The sequence below is a fragment of the Monopterus albus genome, unplaced genomic scaffold (assembly GCF_001952655.1).
Source record: "Monopterus albus unplaced genomic scaffold, M_albus_1.0 scaffold209.1, whole genome shotgun sequence".
Taxonomy (NCBI): domain Eukaryota; kingdom Metazoa; phylum Chordata; class Actinopteri; order Synbranchiformes; family Synbranchidae; genus Monopterus; species Monopterus albus.
Genome location: NW_018128089.1, coordinates 538,774 through 558,040, shown reverse-complemented (window position 1 = coordinate 558,040; position 19,267 = coordinate 538,774). Strand labels below are relative to the sequence as shown.

The window sequence follows — 19,267 nt, the reverse complement described above, 5'->3', positions numbered from 1 at the left end:
GAAACTCTGGGACTTGTAGTTCTATTGTAGAACATGTTTATTTAAATGCAGAACAATCTAGTACTAGAAACTACAGCTCCCATACTGCATATTGTAGACGATTGGGTCGCGTGATAAGATTTTCTGCCAATGTGGCCAATATAGGTAGGTGTTATTTACTTTACCTGTAGGCTACTCTACAATACTATAAACGTATACTTTCTGATGTTTTATTGCTGATTAATAATCAAATGTACTTAGATCAATTACTTGGAGAGGGTCAAAAGCGACCGATAAATATAAGCCTTTGGGATACTTACCTAAAAATCTTTTGCCATGACGATGATAATGGAAACGTTACATAAGGTCCTCCGAATCTCCGTTTAGTAGATATCTCTCCAAGTTAAGTAAAAGTGCCGTCAGGTGGGGAGTTTACCACAAACCCTGAAGCTGTAGACACAAGTATGGTCAATGTTTCCACAGTTTTCCTCGACCTGTGGCTTCATATATCCGAAGACGCCGTTGACCGTATGTATTCACGAAGGAGACAGCATTAATAAATACAGTCAGGTGCACCTGGTGATTGTGTGGCATACACAGTATTTACATGTTTTGAATCTGTTTTACATAGCAGCTCCACCTATATCATACAGCTAGTACAGATAAAGAAGTTAGCAGACAATTAAAATTACAGACAGGGGGTTTATACTCTGAACAACAGTTAAAGCCAGTGTCTCCCTTGTGTCCTATACAAACTGTATGTGCTGGGGTGATTTATTCATTAAGTTAGTTAGTATCACATATGTCTATGTCAATCAATCAATCAAACAAACAAACTTTATTGCCAAGTATTATTAAAACACAATGGCTCCTGATGCTCACAAATAAACAGAATAAAAATCAAATAAAAACCAGATAATATGCACACATATACAAGATTTTAAAAATTAGCTATTCAGTTTTTAAAATAATTACTGTATTGTTCGCTGCATCTTGTTATACACATAAGCATGGGTTAAGTGTCCATCAGAGTGACGGCCCAGGAGAAAAAACTGTCCTTGTGTCTGGTTGTTTTGGCTTACAGTGAACCTGTAGCACTGTCCAGAGGGGAGAAGGTCAAACAGTTTGTGTACAGGGTGTGAGGGGTCTCCAGAAATCTTCTCCGCCCTCCTTTTGACCTGTGAGGTGTACAGGTGCTCCATGCAGGGTAGCCTGGCACCGATGGTTCTTTCTGCAGTCCTGAATGTCTGTTGGAGTCTGTTCCTGTCCTCTTTGATTGCCAAACCACACAGTGATGGAAGAGCTGAGAACAGACTCAGTGATGCCTCTATAGAACTGTATCAGCAGCTTCTGGGGTAGGTTGAACTTCCTGAACTGATACAGAAGGTACATCCTCTTCTGTGCCTTCTTGTTGATGGTGCTGATATTGGACGTCCACTTCAGGAAAAATTCCCTTTAACAGAAGAAACCTCTGACAGAACCAGGCTCTTGGTGGGCAGCCATACTGCCTTGGTCTTTTAGGGTGAGTTGACAGAGGAGAGGAAAAAAACATCAAGACACAACAAACAAGCAAGCACTTAATGTGGCCAGTGAAATGCTGCACCATCTTCATCATAGACCAGTGTTCCCAAATAGGTCCATTCCTCATCTGTGGCCCTCACTTCCTGAAAGATAAATACACAGAGATCAGTTTAAAAGGTCATATGCACTGTGGAAATAACACAACTATGCAGGACATCTTTGTGATAACAGAATGCGTCATTTAGATAGAAAACTGCATTGGTGCACTTGCAATGTTTCTGCAGGGGGACTGGCTTTTTGTTATGGTATGAGTGTCATGTGAATGATGGAGACTGGGTAGGTCAGGGAGATGAACAAACATGGCCATGGTCCAGTGAAAAACTCCAACATTGCTCAGGACATAATGATGAAGGCCTAATTACAGTACGCTTTAGAACAATGACTAATACTCTAACAATATATGAATGTAGCTGTGTAATTCATACCTGAATCACTCTCTGTTGTGTTTTAGATGTATCCCTCCAGGAGAATTTTCTATCCTATCAGTAGTCCAATGTAATTTTGGGGCCAATATGTGCCCAAAGAGCGATGCTGCAATATGCTGGCACCTGCATCACAACCAGTGGCAAAGTTAGGTATCAGCTAAATCAGTTCCACAATAAAATGCATGTATGAATCCTAGTGACACAGTTAAGGATTGCTTTCCTTGTGATTCTAAGGCAAAGTTTGATATTGTGTCTACCAGAGGAACAAACTTGTCCATCTGCTGTCAAAGTGAGTACACTTCCTGTTGGACCTTGATTAAATGAAGGTGAATGTGTGTAATTCCTGAAATACACAAATGTAATAAGAGCTTATCCAAAACCCATATCAGGGACTGAAATAAAACCTACTGTTTCAGATTTTACTCATGCACATTATAGTCACTCACCCAAAGCCATAAGAAGCACCAAAAGGAAACCACAGAAATTCTTTGCAAAACCAATCCACACTGCTGTGAGTGCAGAGACAAACAGGGGGTTGAGACCTTGATAACCTTGTAAAAATATAACCGAAACTAGCTTAAATGACACAAACCACAGCTGTTACAGTAGAGGGGCAGTTACTTACCCATGTTTCTTTTGGTTGTTAAAGTGTTGTAATTACACTGTATTTTGTTATATGCCCTCGATTCTGAAAAGTAACTAAAGTTATCAAATAAATGTAGTGCAGAAAATGTAAAATATTTTTCCTAAAATGCAGCGATGATGTACAAACTAACAGAAAATGAAAATTCTCAAATAAAATACGGGTAGGCCTACCTCAAAATTGTACAGAAGTAAAATACTTAGGTAAATGCAATTAGTTACTTTCCACCACCGGTAATGTGTAAATTAATCACGGGTTGGTTGTGTGGCAGATAAAATCCTCCTAAGTGAGTGTGTAGACTGCGGATGTGTACTTGACCAAAATATCAGACGTTATGTTAACATAGATGTTAATTGGTTTTATTTGAGAATATGTGGCTTCAGTGTTTCCTGTTTTCTACATATGATGACATATACAAAAACATCAGACTGCAGTCTGATCAAACCCAGTGACTTGTGTTTTTCTTAAACCTTCTGTCACGTGTGTTCTCTTATATCATATATCGCCAAACAATAGCCCCCATCCCACATGCAGGGGGCCGAGTGAGGAGAGAGGGAGCTTTGGCGTTTGACCTACTTTTCTAACCACAACCTCGCCGCCACTTTACTATGCAGAGGTTTTAGACATTTAAGTGTCCCTCCTCTAATTCACTAAGTTGTCTTCAAAGTCAGTTGAACAGCCTGCGTGGCAGCAGAGGCACAAACCACAGAACCAGAGAACCAGAGAGAGACACTCAGGGGAGGGGGTCTGTATATCGGAACTGCACAACACGGACTAATGCAAATCGTGGAAACTGTTAAAAGCTTCCAAGTAAACAGGACATTGTTGATTCCTCTTCAGGTAAGACATGAAGCGCACGTTGTGAACATATGTCTGTAACCCATCGGTGACGCCTTTAAAAACGACTTGCAAACTTTATGCAGGAGCCAACTTCGCTGACATTTACTTGTGTGGTTGTAACGCATAGAACATCTTGAGGACCACGGTATACTTTGTTTACTCGTTTAGAAAGCTGCTAAATCTGCGTAGCACATGTCTAGCTAGCGACAACCCTAGCGTATTGCTCCGGGCGACCATATGGAAATGATATTTACCCGCTGCCTCGGACGGACAAGAGGCTGCGTTGATCCATGCTGTCAGGTTTAGACGGACCCTTTTCGCAGTTTTAAACTGTATGTGGCCTGTGCTATGTCAGACCAGGACAGAAAACTAATAAAGTACATAACTTTGAGGCTGAAATGCAATTCCATTTAATGTGGCCACGTTTTTCTTCTGCATGTGGTCACTGCCAAGTCAATGTAATTTCCCCCTGCCTGCCAGTCCAGCTAAATTAAGCTATGATGGTGTTTAACTGAGAGCATAACTGAGAGCTTTTAAGATATCTTTTTCCCTAACAGGAAACCGCTGTAGCATTTCTGCCGTATTTTTCTTCCTCAAAACGCAATTTTCTTTACATATTTTTGTATAAAACCAATTTGGAACCAGTTATGAACGTTTAATTACAACGCAACCTGGTCACCTTTTCTTGTCCTTTTAAGTTAATAAATAAGGTAATGGATAGGCTATTGTGTTCGACTTAAAATGTGATAATATACAACGTAGGAGACCAAGTCTAGTCGCTGACATAACTGCGCCAATGTAACACACGCCCCCGTGTTAACATGGCACAGTTTTACGCGCAGCGTGTAAACACGAGACATTTTGACTTGCAGCGTGAAAGCAGAGCCTCGTGTTTTGTGGGTATAAAGTAATATTACACACATTATATGAAGTAGGCCTAGCAGCACTGGGGTTGGGAGTAAGTGACTGAGCTCTGGCTGCAGGGTGGGTGGCGCTGAAGCGAAGGTTCCTGTGGGCTATGAGGATGCCTGCAAATTCAAGGTCAAATAACTGGCTAAAATTAGTCACGTGTCAGCTGTGACAGGAAGCCAGTGGCCGGTGTACCTGAGAGGGTTGCTTTAAAGCCCCCAGCAGGAAGCCATATCTTCACAAAGACTCAATGAATATCCCTAATATCGGTCTGACCATTTGTGGTTTGTCTAAAGTGTGAAAACCTCATTGTAGTTATATTAGGCAGCATGGTTATGAAGATTAGATTTTGGATGGTGGCTTTAAAACACATCACTCAATGACTTGTTGTTGCCCAGAGTGATGTGTTAAAAAAGTGAGATAAACAATATTCAGAACAGAGATGTACAGTATATTTATATACACACATGTTCAAATGCAGTCCTTTGTGCTGTCAGATTGTCACATGAGCAGTATCTTCAGCGCTGAGCACCTCTGGTGTTGGGCCCACTAGATGTCCTCTGTCCAGTCTTCCACAGCCTCAGCACCTCTTCCACACATTTACCCTTCTACCAGTCTGTGTGCTGGTAGGAGCAGCCATGGAGCAAACTGTTCTGAGCCCAAACTCTCTCTAAATTCTGACCATATCAAGAAATGCAGATATAAATACAACTTGACTTGCACTACAAATCTAAATAAAAGGCTAATTTCCTGGCTTTCTAATAATAATCACCTTTATTTGGCCAAGTATGTTACACACACAAAGAATTTGTTTCCAGTACAGAACTGAGGCAGCCATCTGCGGCGCCAACTCACACCGATGGCTCTAACCACTGGGGGCAACTTAGGGTTCAGTGTCTTGCCCAAGGACACTTCGACATGTGGATTGCAGGCACCGTGATTCGAACCCCCAACTCTCCTGTTGGGAGACGACCGCTCTGCCCACTGAGCCACAGTTGTCCATCTCTATATACACTATAGCGAAGTAACATGCTAATATTAGCTGTTAGCTAACTAATTAAACATGTCTATATGAAGCTTCTGCTACTATATGTTCAGAAACGCTACAAAAGTAGCATCCAGGAAAGGCCGAGCCCTTTAGGAGCAAAGATGGACCGATGACCACCAGTTTGGTAACATACAGTATGTGTGAGAAAATCATTGAAATGTTTAAAAACAATGTTCCTTGTCTGATAACCTTTTACATGTCAGTTTTAGGGTTCAATAAGTTATGGGTGTTAAATATTGGTGAATTTGTTATTGAAAAGTGTGCGGATACTCTGCATAGGTGAATTATAGTATGTGTCATTGCTCAGTATTCATAAAGAGAAGAATTTTTGAAATCTTTTATACTGTATCGAAGTTATTTTCACAAATCATTTCTTTCTTTAGTCAAGAACTCTGTTTAATGTGTTTGCTGATTTATAATTAAATGCACTGTTCAATTTGGATGCAACAAAAGTTTTATTACATTAAAATTATTTGAAGTCAGTATTTTGCGACAGACGATCAATAGTTCTCATACATTTCCTTATTTGTTAAGCGCCTGTCCTGTTGCTGAAAGAAAAAAACTGATCTGAAAGCATCTGAAAGGAAGTTGAAAGACTGAGTGATGACTAACAAAAGTGATATTTTGGTGCAGAGAACAAGAAACTTGGTAGCATTTGAATATGTTGTACTTGAAGAGGAGGCAGGAAGGTAAATTTGTGTAAATGATATAATACCATGTAGACAGCTCTGCAGCATGGGAGAATGTGTGTACTCTCTGAGAGCTTTCTGGTTTTCATAAAAGTTCACATGACATTTATCTGTGCTGGAGAGGCTGGAATATTGTTATCATAGAGGCACAGTCTTTAAGCGCTCGGTTTTGTGAATTTTAAAAAATTCCAGTTTCATAAAATAATACTATTATTTTCCTTTTGAGTTCACCCAGTTGGTCATGAGAACATAAAATACTGACAAATGTTTACCGTCTTAGTACTGAATAGTAATGTGGCAACTGTCAGCACATGCATATTCCTCAGCCCTGTTAACTAATGTGAACAGTTTCCATGTGCATACTGTAGTCATTTATGCAACATTAGGGACTAGGGACACTGAATATACATTGACACAAACTACCAAATAAGCTACAAATGTTTTCTGTTCTGGTCTAATTCATGTGAGCCACGTGCAGCTTGTCTGACAGTACCTTGCTTTCATATGTTATTGCTCACCTGCTTCTTATCACTTCAGTTAGAGATTTTGTGCGTTTATACTCTGTGACGTAAAATGGTCTGTGATTGTAAATGCGCTGAATAAATGACAATTTAAATGTTATGTTGGTTGTTACAGTAGGAGGGTGTGATGTTGCCATGGAGCCACAGAATAACAACCAGCCCACATTAGACAACCACAACAATCTCTGCAAAATAGCAACTCAGGAGAATCAGGTAGGACACCTATCTAGAATGTTATTAGACACAGTGGTTAAACTGGGGGTCGGGGGGTTGGAACCAACATACAGTTCCGACCTAACATTTTACAAGGTATCGTTATATTTAATACTGTATACTTTCATATGTTTGTGGTACACAGCACAGCTATTCACTATGCATTTTACTTCATTAGTTTCTAAATAGGACAATGATATGAGGATTTCTCTCGTCTTTGTCTGCCGACTGAATGGTCTGCTGACCTTCTGGTATCAGACCTCCAAAAACACAAAAATGTACAATGAAATTAAACAACAAATGAATAAATAATGGCCATGCACTATCCAATTACATCGATTTCTGGCACTTCTATGGAGCCTGACATATTTACAGTTAATGTTAAAATATGCAGTTAGACCAAATGTAGCACGAGAAGAGAAAATGAACAGAACACAACATACTGTATAGTTACATACAGTTTGTTGAACTAACATTGGTCAACAAACCGCTCAGTAACCACAAATAAAATATATGCTTACTGACTAATAACTAAGCTAACTCTGGAGAACTTACTAGGGGCAAAGGAAAAGTATTATTTGTACCACTGCAGAGTAGGATCAGCGCATACATATCTGCCAATTCCTAAAATTTTATGTAAATGGTTTGGTGTGAATAGACGTCTTCAATAACATCTCTTGTTGTAGTCTAGACCATCATATAACTTTTAATGTGAGAATGAAATGATCAGACTTTGGTGTATTGATTAGGGCAGCCAGAATCAATTATTGAGTGAAATAAACAGCTGCAGTTTGGGGTGACTGATTAAAAGCCAAAAATTGTATTCTAGAGAGTAAGTTAGATGATACAAAGCTCTGTAATGCACTGCGTTATTAAACATTTTAACATGATGTTTTCTTGTACAGCTAAATGTGCCAAGCTGTAAATTTTGCTCCACTCTGGCAAACTTCCGGATTGAGAAGAAGATTGGTCGGGGCCAGTTCAGTGAGGTCTACAAGGCCACCTACTTGCTGGAGGGACAATTGGTTGCACTCAAGAAAGTCCAGGTACATTACTCTGCCATGCGTCTCATACTGCATCAGGACTGTGTCTTTGAATAATGTGACCTTATTTTGAATTCTAAATTCATACAGGCACTTATTAGCACAGTGTGTGTGGTTTAATTTAGAGCTAACTTAGACAGTTCATCAGTAATCAAGAATTAATCTACGGGTTTTTTTGATAATTATAATTTTCAAATATGTATTCTGTAAATATTACCAGATATTCTCCAATTTTGGTTCATCTAGTGTAAGGATTTTATATTTTATATCACTGTACAAACTGAAAATCTTTGGGTTTTGGTCTGGTAAATGGTCTTATACTTGCATAGTGCTTTTCTATTGTTGCTTTCACACTATTTGGCCATTCACACTCCCAAATTCATGCACTGGTGATATCACTCCCTAAGGTCGGTAAATCCATTAACAGAGAACCCAATTAAAAGGCCAGTATTGTAGGGAGCATGTAAGAGTCTTTATTAACATTAACAAATGAGCTGAGAGGTGAGTGCTAGTAGTGGTGTTGCTCTGACAAGGCCCAGAGACAGTCAGCGTGGCAAGAAAAACACTTCCTCCTCCACAAGCAGGAGTCCTCGTTTAGCAGCAGAGAGGGTTCAGTAATCCAGAGAGGCAGAAAGTGAGGCACACAGCATTACAAGGCAAAACAGCAGAGAAGCCAAGAGTTCAGTCCAAAAGGTTAGACTCAAGTTCATTGGTGTAACGAAGGTAAAGTCACTGGGAGTGAGGGTTGGGTGGAACAGGAAGTGTTGTAAAAATTAGAGCCAGTTACCGGAAGGGGAGCTGGAGTTCATGACAAGCACAACTGTATAGCAATGTCCACTACATGACAGTGCATTTACAACCAGAGGCTCGTGACCTCAGAAAGGACTTTTTAATGTTTATTTCTGTCACTGCAGATCTTTGAAATGATGGATGCCAAGGCTCGTCAGGACTGTGTTAAAGAGATAGATCTACTGAAGGTAAAGATGATCAACCAGTCATTGTTTGTAGTGGGTCAGTGAGAAAAGGATATTTGAAAGGCTTTCCAGCATTGTATTGCTGTACTGTATGTGTTGAATGTGCTGTGTTAAGATGAGCAAATGCCAGGCTGAAAATGCCAGCTAATTATTTTTCTCATATTTATCCATTGCAGCAGCTGAATCACCCCAATGTAATCAAATACCTGGACTCCTTCATTGAAGACAGTGAGCTCAGTATTGTTCTGGAGCTGGCAGATGCTGGAGATCTGTCCCAGATGATCAAGGTCAGGCATTACTCCCAGATTTACCATAGATTAAATGCAGACACATGGCCAAAACTCAACAGATGTTACAATGAGGAATTAAAAATACTTAGATTAATTGATCACTGACATGTAGACATTGGGGTTGAATAGCAGAAATTGAAATCCCAGTATGATCTAGGAATTATCTCCAAAATGCACTCTCCTTTTACGTTCTCCATTACATTTCACATTAATTATGCTGCATGTGCCACCTTTCTGAGAAGCACTGTAACTTTTTGTGGCATAACAATGACTTCTTCTCTGTGTATAGTACTTCAAGAAGAAGAGGCGACTCATCCCAGAGAGGACAATATGGAAATATTTTGTGCAGCTGTGCAGCGCTCTAGAACACATGCATTCACGCAGAATAATGCACCGTGGTAAACAATTACTCACAGATTTACTTACTCTCCTCTCAGTCCACATTTACTGTACATCATTCACACTAAACTATCTCCATATTTTTATGCCGTCATACTGCTGACAGACATGGACCAGGGCATTATGTTATTGGGTTGTCCATGTCTATATGTCCATCCCAATCTCATGAGTGTGATATCCTAGGGATAACTTAAGGGAATTTGGAACAAACATCCACTTGGACTCGGTGATGAACTGATGAGATTTTGGCAGTCAAAGATTAAGGTCACAGTGTCCTCATGTCTGTCCATTCCAAAACTGCAAGCAGAGCAAAATGGTTGTTGAGTATATAACGCAGTGTACATGCTGTGACCAATACAGTATTGTATTGGTCACAGCATGACCAATACAATACTGCTCTCCATACTGATCATTTCTGCCTAAACTTTTCACATTTACTTCAAAAATACATTGTAATTACAATGAAAAATTATGTAGAGAGTCCCTGGTGTAAATGTGTGTGTGTTTGTGTGTGAACCAGATATTAAGCCAGCCAACGTGTTCATAACAGCCACAGGGCAGGTGAAGCTGGGTGACCTGGGATTAGGCCGCTTCTTCAGCTCTAAAACAACTGCAGCTCATTCCTTAGGTAATGCTATACATGCATGTACATAGATAACATACACTACCAAACAAAAGATTGGACACACTTTCCCATTGAATTCAGTGGAAGAGTGTGGCCAGACGTTTGACTGGTAGTGTACATATACATTTCAACATGAATGCTTTGCTCATGTTTTCTTTTCTAATAGCATAACAAGAGCTTACTATGCTGTGTGATATTATACCGATAAGTGCTAATTTAAAAAATAATGTACATTCACAATTAATAGTATACTAAATGTCATTAATGATACAGTAAATTAAGTGTTCATTTTATGTGCTAGTGTGTTAAGCCATTGATCAATAATAGGTGATTCAGTGAGGGTTTATCGAAACCTCTCTGTTGCAGTATAGTACAACACTCAGAAAATGATTGCTCAAATAAGTTTTTGAGCAAGATAATATGTATTTTTTTACTCTTTTTGTTCCAGTGGGGACACCTTACTACATGTCACCGGAGAGGATCCATGAGAATGGCTACAACTTTAAGTCAGATATCTGGTCCCTAGGTTGCCTTCTGTATGAGGTAAGTTGTATATATTGACCTTTATTGACAGTTAATGTTTCAGATTAATAACATCCTCCACTGGAGGCTGCAGAGTTGAATACATCCCAAAATTATTTTAAAAAATGTGAACATATTGGTGATGACCAGTAATGAATCTAAGGTGTTGTCTACACAAAAACAGTAAGCTGCATTTTTCAGTTGCCCAGCGCACTCTTGTGACATAACAGATATATTCCTGTGACCCAAAGCACATAAAGTGAGTCTGAGCACTACCAAAACACACTCCTCCCCTAATGCGCTGCTTTAGCTATGCAAACCAGTGTATAGTACACATTGCATATAAAACACTAGTTGGTCCTGAGGTTGGTGTGGAAAAAAAGCAGCTCAGGGGTCCATTAAAATTAAAAACGTCAGCACCATGAGCATTAACTTAAATGTTGATATTTCATTTGTACATAGATTTAGAGCGTGGATATCCAAACCGAGCTCAACAGGACCTGGTGCGACAACACAACAGGACCCGTTGGGCTTGGGCCGGGTTCGGACAGAAATTTTGAAATTATGCTCGGGTCTGGGTTGGACACGTAGGTCAAACCTTAGGCTAGATGGTTGGGGCACTCAAATATCTGCTTTGTTTCATGAGAAGTGGAAAAACACCTTACAAACTCAATTGCATCTTGGTCGTGTCAGGTTCAGACAGTATATAATATAAGCTTGTCAAGTCCAGGTCGAGTTGTCTGGTTATTCTTCAGATTTGGCACAAACACCCATTTGGACTCAAGGATTAACTGATTAGTAAACTGGTTTTTGGTGACCAAAGGTCAAGGTCAGTGACCTGACATCTGTCCCATTCCACTGAATTTGACTGGTGGGCAGAGGCATGCAACCTCAGAGTGGTAATTCAGTACAATATATGTGCTGTACCAGGAAAAAGCAAGTTAATTTCTTTCACAAAAAGTCTATTTCCCAGCATCTCTCCATGTAGATCATTGCCACCACTGTGAACATAATGAACCCTGTTCTTAATCATGTTTCCTTGTATTTCATTGGAATGCTTAGCCATTGTTGAGACAGTGGCACCACAGTCCTGTATTCTGGAGATTCTCTGTGTGTGTGAAAGGTTTTGAGACGCCAGCAGAGACTGAATGGGCACCATTGTGTATCTGCGTTGTTGTCTGGCTGCATCATCACATGAAATACTGCATACTTTCTCACTCTTAACAACTTTTCCTCTCTTCTCTCCTGACATCTTTCACATTTTTTAACATTCTTTCGTTTTTTACACTTAACTTGACTCTTACTTTTTTAACCCTGAAAACTGCAGAGTTTACTGTCCCTGTACAAGTACATTTTTAATATATAACATGTCCCTGTGCCTGCATGGGTTCTCTCCGGGTGCTCCGGCTTCCTCCCACAGTCCAAAGACATGCAGCGTCGGATGATTGGCGACTCTAAATTGCCCGTAAGAGTGAATGTGAGTGTGTGTTGTTGTTTGTCTACATGTTTGCCCTGTGATAGACTGGCAATAAAAATCCCACATTGAATGGGCAGTGTGAAAGGGGCTAGAGAGAAGACAAATGGGCGATCAACAACCAGCAGGTGCATCACTGTGCCTCATCCTTAAGCAACAGCCTAGCCAAATTTGAGAAAAACTTTGACTCACAAAATGTATGTGAAGATATTTATCATGAGTTACAAACATCTGAGAGTTGGATGACCGTTTCTGGGCCGATGTGTGCATACGCGCTGCCATCACGGGCAGCAGGGTTCAGTGTCTTGCCCAAGGACACTTCGACATGTGGACTGCAGGCACCGAGAGTCGAAGCTTCAATCTCCCGGTTGGGAGACGACTGCTCTACCCAGTGCACCATTATCGCCTCAGGACAGTGATGCAACTAATCAGGACCAAGAATATTCAGAGTAAATTCCACTCATATCTGTTATTTTGTTTTAAAGATACATGAGTTGCCATGAGTTGATTTAGGGGAAACTTTGAAGGTGGTGCTAGACAAAGGCCCAGGATGTCACCTGAAAAATGCATCATGACTAGATTACCACATCAGATTTCATTTGACTGTCCATGGTGTTAGTGTGTTGTCCTAGTCTGTATGAAGTATTGGAGCAATAAATGGTCACACTGACATTTGCGTGTAGGCACCAGCACATTCTCTTGGATGTCAGTCAAAACAATAGTGGTTCTGACCACTGGGAAAAGGTCGTCCTAGTCAAATCTAATAAACAGTTTATTTCTAATGTTCATTGTCTACACCCATGTCAGTACTTCAGTACCCTCCCAAGAATTTCTCTCATCTAAGCTGTCTTCCTCTTTCCTCTTTAGATGGCAGCGCTGCAGAGTCCATTTTATGGGGACAAGATGAACCTCCTCTCTCTCTGCCAGAAGATCGAACAGTGTGACTACCCTCCTCTCCCACCTGACCATTACTCTGAGAAGGTAGAGCAACACAGAACTGACCGCTTGCCTTAGTCATGCTGAGCCACACCATCACTCACATTGTTCCCAGGGTGAAAAAAATGTGCTTCGTGTACAGATACTTAGTCAACCTGTCACTGCATGGTAACATAAATCAATGAATAATATCAATATTCATGAATTCAGTCTCTATAATTGTTGCTTCAAAGGTGACCAGTTTACAAGTAAGTCTGTCATATTCTAATTGTGTAGTTTTTTTTGTCATTAATATTGTGGTTGTTATTGCGGTGTATGAACTAGCCTGTCCAGCCAGGGATCAACACGCTCAGGTATCAGACATAGCCTGCCGCCTGACTTGTATTGCACCTGGCCCCAGTTCTTTTCCCTGCACATGGTGGGTCCACAGAGCAGTGGCTCTGTGCCATTCCTTCATGCTGTGCCCAACCAGACCCCATGGGTCAAGACCAGCTGCCAGATACTCTCTGGAGAGCTCCCTTCCGAGGTCTAGCTCCAGCAGAGTGCCCCAGGGTCCGTAATCTGGGCGTGGTAGCGCAATAAAAAAAAGGGACCAGAGAGTGTGCTGTAATTATCGAGGAATCACACTACTCAGCCTCCCTGGGAAAGCCTATGTAAAGGTGCTGGAAAGGACGCTCTAATCTTGTATCCAGAAGGAACAATACGGATTCTGTCCTGGTCATGGAGCAGTGGACGAACTCTTTACTCTTGCAGGGTTACTGGAGAGATCTTGGGAGTTTGCTCATCCAGTCGACATGTGCTTTGTGGACTTGGAAAAGGCTGACAACCAGGTTCCTGTGGGGATCTTGTGGGGGGGAGTTCAGGAGTATGGAGTACCAGAGCCGCTGGTACGAGCCATCTGGTCCAGAGTGAGAGTTGTGTCCACATACTTGGCAATAAGTCAAACACGTTCCCAGTCGGTGGCATTCTCTGTCTGGGTTGTCCCTTGTCACCAATCTTGTTTGTGATTTTCAAGGACAGGTTCTCAAGGCGCAGCTGTACAGAAGAGAGTGTCTGGTTTAAGGACCTCAGGATTGAATCTCTGCTTTTTGCAGATGATGTGGTTTTGCTGGCTTCATCAGACCTTGACCTCCAGTGTGTACTGGGGTGGTTTGCAGCCGAGTGTGAACCCTCTGAGATGACAGTTAGCATGAAATTTTACTGTCAATAAATCAGTGCAGAGCAAAGCCAACTACTAACTGTCCTACTAACATGTGTTGTGTGTGATTCATTATATCTCATTCCTCTGTTCAATGGAGCTTCACTGATGTCCTGCTGCCCAAATTCTCACTAGAGCACAAAATGTTTCCTCCTGTTTGAGTAATATCTCATCACTACAGTGACAAGCTGTTATAATTCTGTTCTGACTGTTATGAAAATAAAGGACTATATTAGTGACCTCCTCCACTCAAAAATTTTTATTTTTATGCCCCATAAATACACTGGTCTTCACTTTTAAAAAAGTTCTCTGATTCTGAAGTGAAATGTGCATATTTTTAAGGATTTTGAGGTGCTGAATTCAGTTATGAGTTTTAAAAGAACTGATTGGCAGTAGTTTTTAATATATTTAGCCATATACTTTTTATGTGCAAAAGAACTCAGACTATTGACGACAAACTGTTGGTTTGGTGTTTTCAGTGTATGATAACATCAGTCTTGATGCTTTAAACTAATATATTCCACTTTCCACAGCTGCGGAACCTGGTTAGCATGTGCATTAACCCAGAGCCAGACCAGCGGCCGGACATCGTCTTTGTGCTGCAAATTGCCAAACAGATGCATGTGTGGACTTCAAGCACCTGAGCAGCACTTGTGTTCCAAACCTCCTCTGTGCCCAGTCTGAGGTGCTCAGTCCACTAGACCTTGACCTCAGTCCACCTAAATCCACTTGATGTAAGCTCTGCCTGGTCTTGCAGAAAAGTGTTTTGCCTTGATAAGAGGACATGGGAAGACTTGGAAAGTGGACGGTGATGTTTCCACATCTAAGCCACCCACTCATTTTCAGTCACAGAGGATGTGAAGAGATAGCGTGTGGAGTAGCACTTGTGGGAACCACACTTCTTCATTTGTGAGGTAACTGCATATACGTAGTTTTAACTTACTTCAGCTAAGGATGGAGAGCGATGTCTCGCTATGATCCCAGATTTCTCTAAGCTTTCTTTTGAACTCCTCAGCAATTGCATTCCAAGTTCATATTCTGTGTTTCGGGTAAATATGCAGTAGAGCAGGGCAACTACATTGTCATTGTTATCATACTTTTTTTAATTAAGTCATCAATTTAAGTACAAAGTTGAATGGTATAAATGGAGGATTAGTAAATACTTAATAGCAATTTTTGATGCAGATGAGCTGTGATATGCTTATTTAATTTTGTCATAGGGTCTTCTAGGCCCTGTGCATTAAGATAGTCATTTATCTTATTATTTTCAAGTTATAGATCTCTACCCCTGTTTCTCCCCAAATAATGTATTAATTTGAAATTATGATCTTAACTCAATGTCTGTAGCTTTTCCTAGTGCTTTCAACTACATCTCATAGTCGTCCTTGGTGGATTACTTTACTCTGAATGTGTTAGCAACACATCCCGCACACACAGAGCAACATTATCATTTTTTTTTTTTTTTTGTGCACCAGAATATTCACTCTCCTTTTATCTTTGTTGTTGCTATTATAATTCATGCTGACAAACAGTTATGCAATTATCAATCTTGTTAAGAGGAATAGATTTGTTGATATTATTGTGAGTACACATCAGTGCTCATCACAAGTGCAGTTACTGGGACAGACCCTTTGTCTGCTGTTTTGTGCTGGGCACGTAGCGTAGAGTGGGTTTATCAGAGCCGTTCCCTGCCAGTATTGGGCGAGAGGTGGAGCACACCCTTCACAGGTTGGCATTTAACCTAACCTGCATGCCGTTGGACTGTGGGAGGAGAAAACCTATGCAGACATGAGGAAGAACATGCACACAGAAAGGCACCACTGGGCCTTAGTGTTCGAACCCTGGACCACTGCAGCACTGTGCCAATAATGAGCAATATGGTGATGTAAAATTTCACCATGATACAGATTGGATAGATATCCACACTGGAATACATTATCCCCCTTCATTGTTCTTCTTGATTGTTGACAAGTGCACAGTGGCTTGAAGTATTTTAATTCACATTTTTAGCCAAGACATTATCTAAGTATAAACTGTCTGTTGACCTGTAACAGCAGCTGATTACTTTTTAATGGTGCTACACGCTGTGAGGGCTTTGTACACACTAGTAATATTTTGACTCCAGCTCTAAAAAATTGTTGAATAGTCAGAGCTGAAAATGCTGCAGTGTGTTTAATGCTACTTGGCCTGTGAAAACAGTGGAGGCCCTGATGATACCACTGGGCCTCATTCACCAGTGTCTTTCTAAGGTTGTTCTTAGATTTGTTACTTATTCCTAAAAAAATCCCTTAAGAAAAGTTTACATCTGAGTCATGAACACATTCTTAAAGTTAACTTAACTTAAAATTGTTCACTCCTTTGTTCTTATGACAAACCCCATGTGTTCATAAGTTGAAAGCACATGCCAGTCGTTCCTAATTAGCATAGGTTAACACCACACTAACGCCCATAAAAGGGCATGAGACTGCAGGGCCATGTGCACATACAGGAATTTCACGCAGAAATTGAAAAGAAAAGCTCCTAAGTGTGTGTAGGCTGTTACCAAAAAATCCCAGATAAGAAAACACTGGTGAAGGCCAGAATCTTTGTGAAAACTGTCAGGGCATCATCACCTCTGCTGTTTCAGTTTTGTGACCATTCTTTTTTAAAATGTCTCACCATTACAGATGTGCAACTTTAAATTGCTAATAACAAGCCAATGAAGTTGTGATCTTCAGATAATAAGCCTAAAAATGTAAATGTTGACCAGCATCATCCACCACAGCTACTCTTGGCTTCCAGTTGTCTGGATATTTGAAAACAGGACGTCCTCATTGCCCTTTTGCTATTTGTGAACTAATAATTTTGTCCTTGCATCTGGATTTACTCAAACTGTGCCAGCCTCTGATTTTATCATTAGTTAACACATATTTAGATGTGATAATTATTTACTTGTATTTTACATATCATTGACAGTGTTGATATGGTATTTATGAAGGACAGTTCTTTATAAACCATGTTTTAAGTAAATGGCAACCTTGTAATAAAAAATGTAGAACTTAACGCCATTGTCTCTGTGAAACTAAAGAAATAGCATAGTAGTAACTGCTGCAGTATTCTTTATTAAATCTGTTCATAAAAATGAAACCAAAGTTGTATTAGAATAACAGTTTGTGCCATGGTGGAGAGGGTGTTGATGAATAGGCCTATTATTCCAGTTTTATGCTTTATGAAGAATGCAGTTTACAATCTCTTCAGTGCTTTTATGTGCAAATATAGACCATTACTGTGAATGTAAAAACCATAAACATGAGATGCTTGACAGTGCTAAGCAAGCACATTAAAAATAACTAGTACTAAATAACTGTGTGTTGCCTTACTTTACAGAATAACTGAATGACAGTTCATTCAGTTAATGACAACTTGTATTTTCTGCTAATAAAATAAAAGTATTGCATTCACTGATGAGCCACAACATTAAAACCACATTATATTGCCTTTATCCCACATATCAAGGGGTGGGATATAAGCAGGAAAACATTTCTTGAAGTTGCGTTTGAAACAGGAACAACGGGGAAGTCTAAGGACCCGAGTGACAAGGATTTGAATTGTGATGACTAGAGGCCTGGGTCAGTGTATCTCTGAAACATCAGGTCTTGTGGGGCGTTGAAATACTCCCTTGTTGCACCCTGGGGAGTGAAGGCTAGCCTTACTGCTCCGATCCCACAGAAGATATTCAGTTGTTTCATCAAATTTTAAATGTATTAATTCATAAGCTCACTTCTCAGGGACCATGCCAGATGAAGCACACTTCAGAAAACCTGCATTTCTGACTAACATACAGTTCTGTCAGCAAGCAGCTTTTAAACTGGGTGGCCCTTTTAAAACTCACCCAACCATTTTATTTGCAGCTCCAAAACTTTAAAGACAGTCATGAACACAACATGAATCAACTGAAACACTTTTATTGTGAACTAAGGAAAAACATGCTATTTTTGTTGTTTCTCAGGGGTAGCGAGTTAAATCAAGAAGCACTTTGTGCAAGTATTTTAGGAGGTATCCATAGTCTGTACAGATTCTTCCATCAGCTCCAGGTCCAATGGTGTCACAACCTTTGTCAAAACACCAGTGGTTCCTCTTTTGTACGTGTAGTCACCAGTTCTACAGCAGGGAATAAGACACATGAAATAAGAAGCGGTTTAATGTTTTCCCATACATCTGTGGTTTCATTTTCATTGGCACAGCATGCCACATTACAGCCAACACACACAGCCATGCACATTAGCCACAGAAGGTCAAACTAAGCATATAATATATATATATATATAAGTTTGGTAGTAGTAAACAAAGATCAGTGTGAGAGGCGGTGGCTATTAGATCTGCACTCCAACAAAGACTTTCCAGCTGCAAGGTCTCATTCATTCTTTAAGCAGGACAAGCAACAACACAAATCATCCACCAACTCATCAAGTGATGGCATGGTGATGACTCCAAATTACATTTATGATTACAATATCTAAACAAGCTGTGTGCTGTGAGGTGACATGATGCATTCTGTTATAGAAGAGATGGAGACAACAGTGCTACATCATGTACTGTGTAACTCTACACACATGAACAGCTGCTCTTCATCTTGGATTATTACTGTCACCATCTGAAAAGCCTTTCCCATGTGCTTCATGAAAATATATTCTGGGAAGGACAAGCGTCTGAACATTAAGGTTTCTCTTATTCCTAACATGTTGATGCAACATGTTGGGAATCAGAAAAACTGAATGTGGAAGAATAAATCCAGGATGAATTTAACCTCCAGGTAACAGTATAGTCCTCACCTAATCCCCTTCTTGTTGACCTCGTCGTGGGGCCGGATGTAGTCCACCTTGCTCTTCGTTATAACACACAGGTCAATGTTGCTTCCAGAGCCCAGATCATTGAAGATACCTGCAGCGATGGCGTCACGCACCAGCTGCTTGGCATCC

General features: G+C 40.4%; 2 protein-coding genes across 5 annotated transcripts in view; one reads left to right on the top strand and one right to left on the bottom strand.

The window, feature by feature from the left end:
• The first annotated feature begins 91 nt into the window (after nucleotides 1–91).
• nek6 (NIMA-related kinase 6) lies at nucleotides 92–18,139 on the top strand. Of its 4 annotated transcripts, none has more exons than XM_020618690.1 (10): nucleotides 92–144; nucleotides 6,751–6,848; nucleotides 7,754–7,894; nucleotides 8,806–8,868; nucleotides 9,042–9,152; nucleotides 9,445–9,553; nucleotides 10,075–10,182; nucleotides 10,628–10,722; nucleotides 13,043–13,156; nucleotides 14,843–18,139. In XM_020618690.1, exons 2-10 carry the CDS (start codon nucleotides 6,771–6,773, stop codon nucleotides 14,951–14,953), a joined length of 930 nt encoding a protein of 309 aa, XP_020474346.1. In that variant the 5' UTR covers nucleotides 92–144; nucleotides 6,751–6,770; the 3' UTR covers nucleotides 14,954–18,139. The 4 variants fall into 4 exon arrangements, with proteins under 4 accessions (XP_020474346.1, XP_020474343.1, XP_020474344.1 ...); XM_020618687.1 differs by lacking the exon at nucleotides 92–144 and adding an exon at nucleotides 234–507; XM_020618688.1 differs by lacking the exon at nucleotides 92–144 and adding an exon at nucleotides 1,297–2,135 and having other exon boundaries at nucleotides 6,754–6,848.
• A 98-nt stretch (nucleotides 18,140–18,237) lies between these two features.
• LOC109970845 (proteasome subunit beta type-7-like) overlaps nucleotides 18,238–19,267 on the bottom strand; it is a 9,085-nt gene continuing 8,055 nt past the window's right edge. The window contains exons 2-3 of the mRNA XM_020618699.1: nucleotides 19,121–19,257; nucleotides 18,238–18,449 (exon numbers count right to left, since the gene is read on the bottom strand). Of these exons, the coding sequence (XP_020474355.1) occupies nucleotides 18,338–18,449; nucleotides 19,121–19,257 (249 nt within the window). The 3' untranslated portion in view covers nucleotides 18,238–18,337. The remainder of the gene's footprint in view (nucleotides 18,450–19,120; nucleotides 19,258–19,267) is intronic.

Excerpts from the sequence above, each read along its gene's own strand:
- nek6 (XM_020618687.1), top strand. The coding sequence starts at position 444 with ATGGTCAATGTTTCCACAGTTTTCCTCGACCTGTGGCTTCATATATCC. Across the intron at positions 7,895-8,805 it reads TTGCACTCAAGAAAGTCCAG|ATCTTTGAAATGATGGATGC; the intron begins GTACATTACTCT and ends CTGTCACTGCAG. Across the intron at positions 10,183-10,627 it reads AACTGCAGCTCATTCCTTAG|TGGGGACACCTTACTACATG; the intron begins GTAATGCTATAC and ends TTTTTGTTCCAG.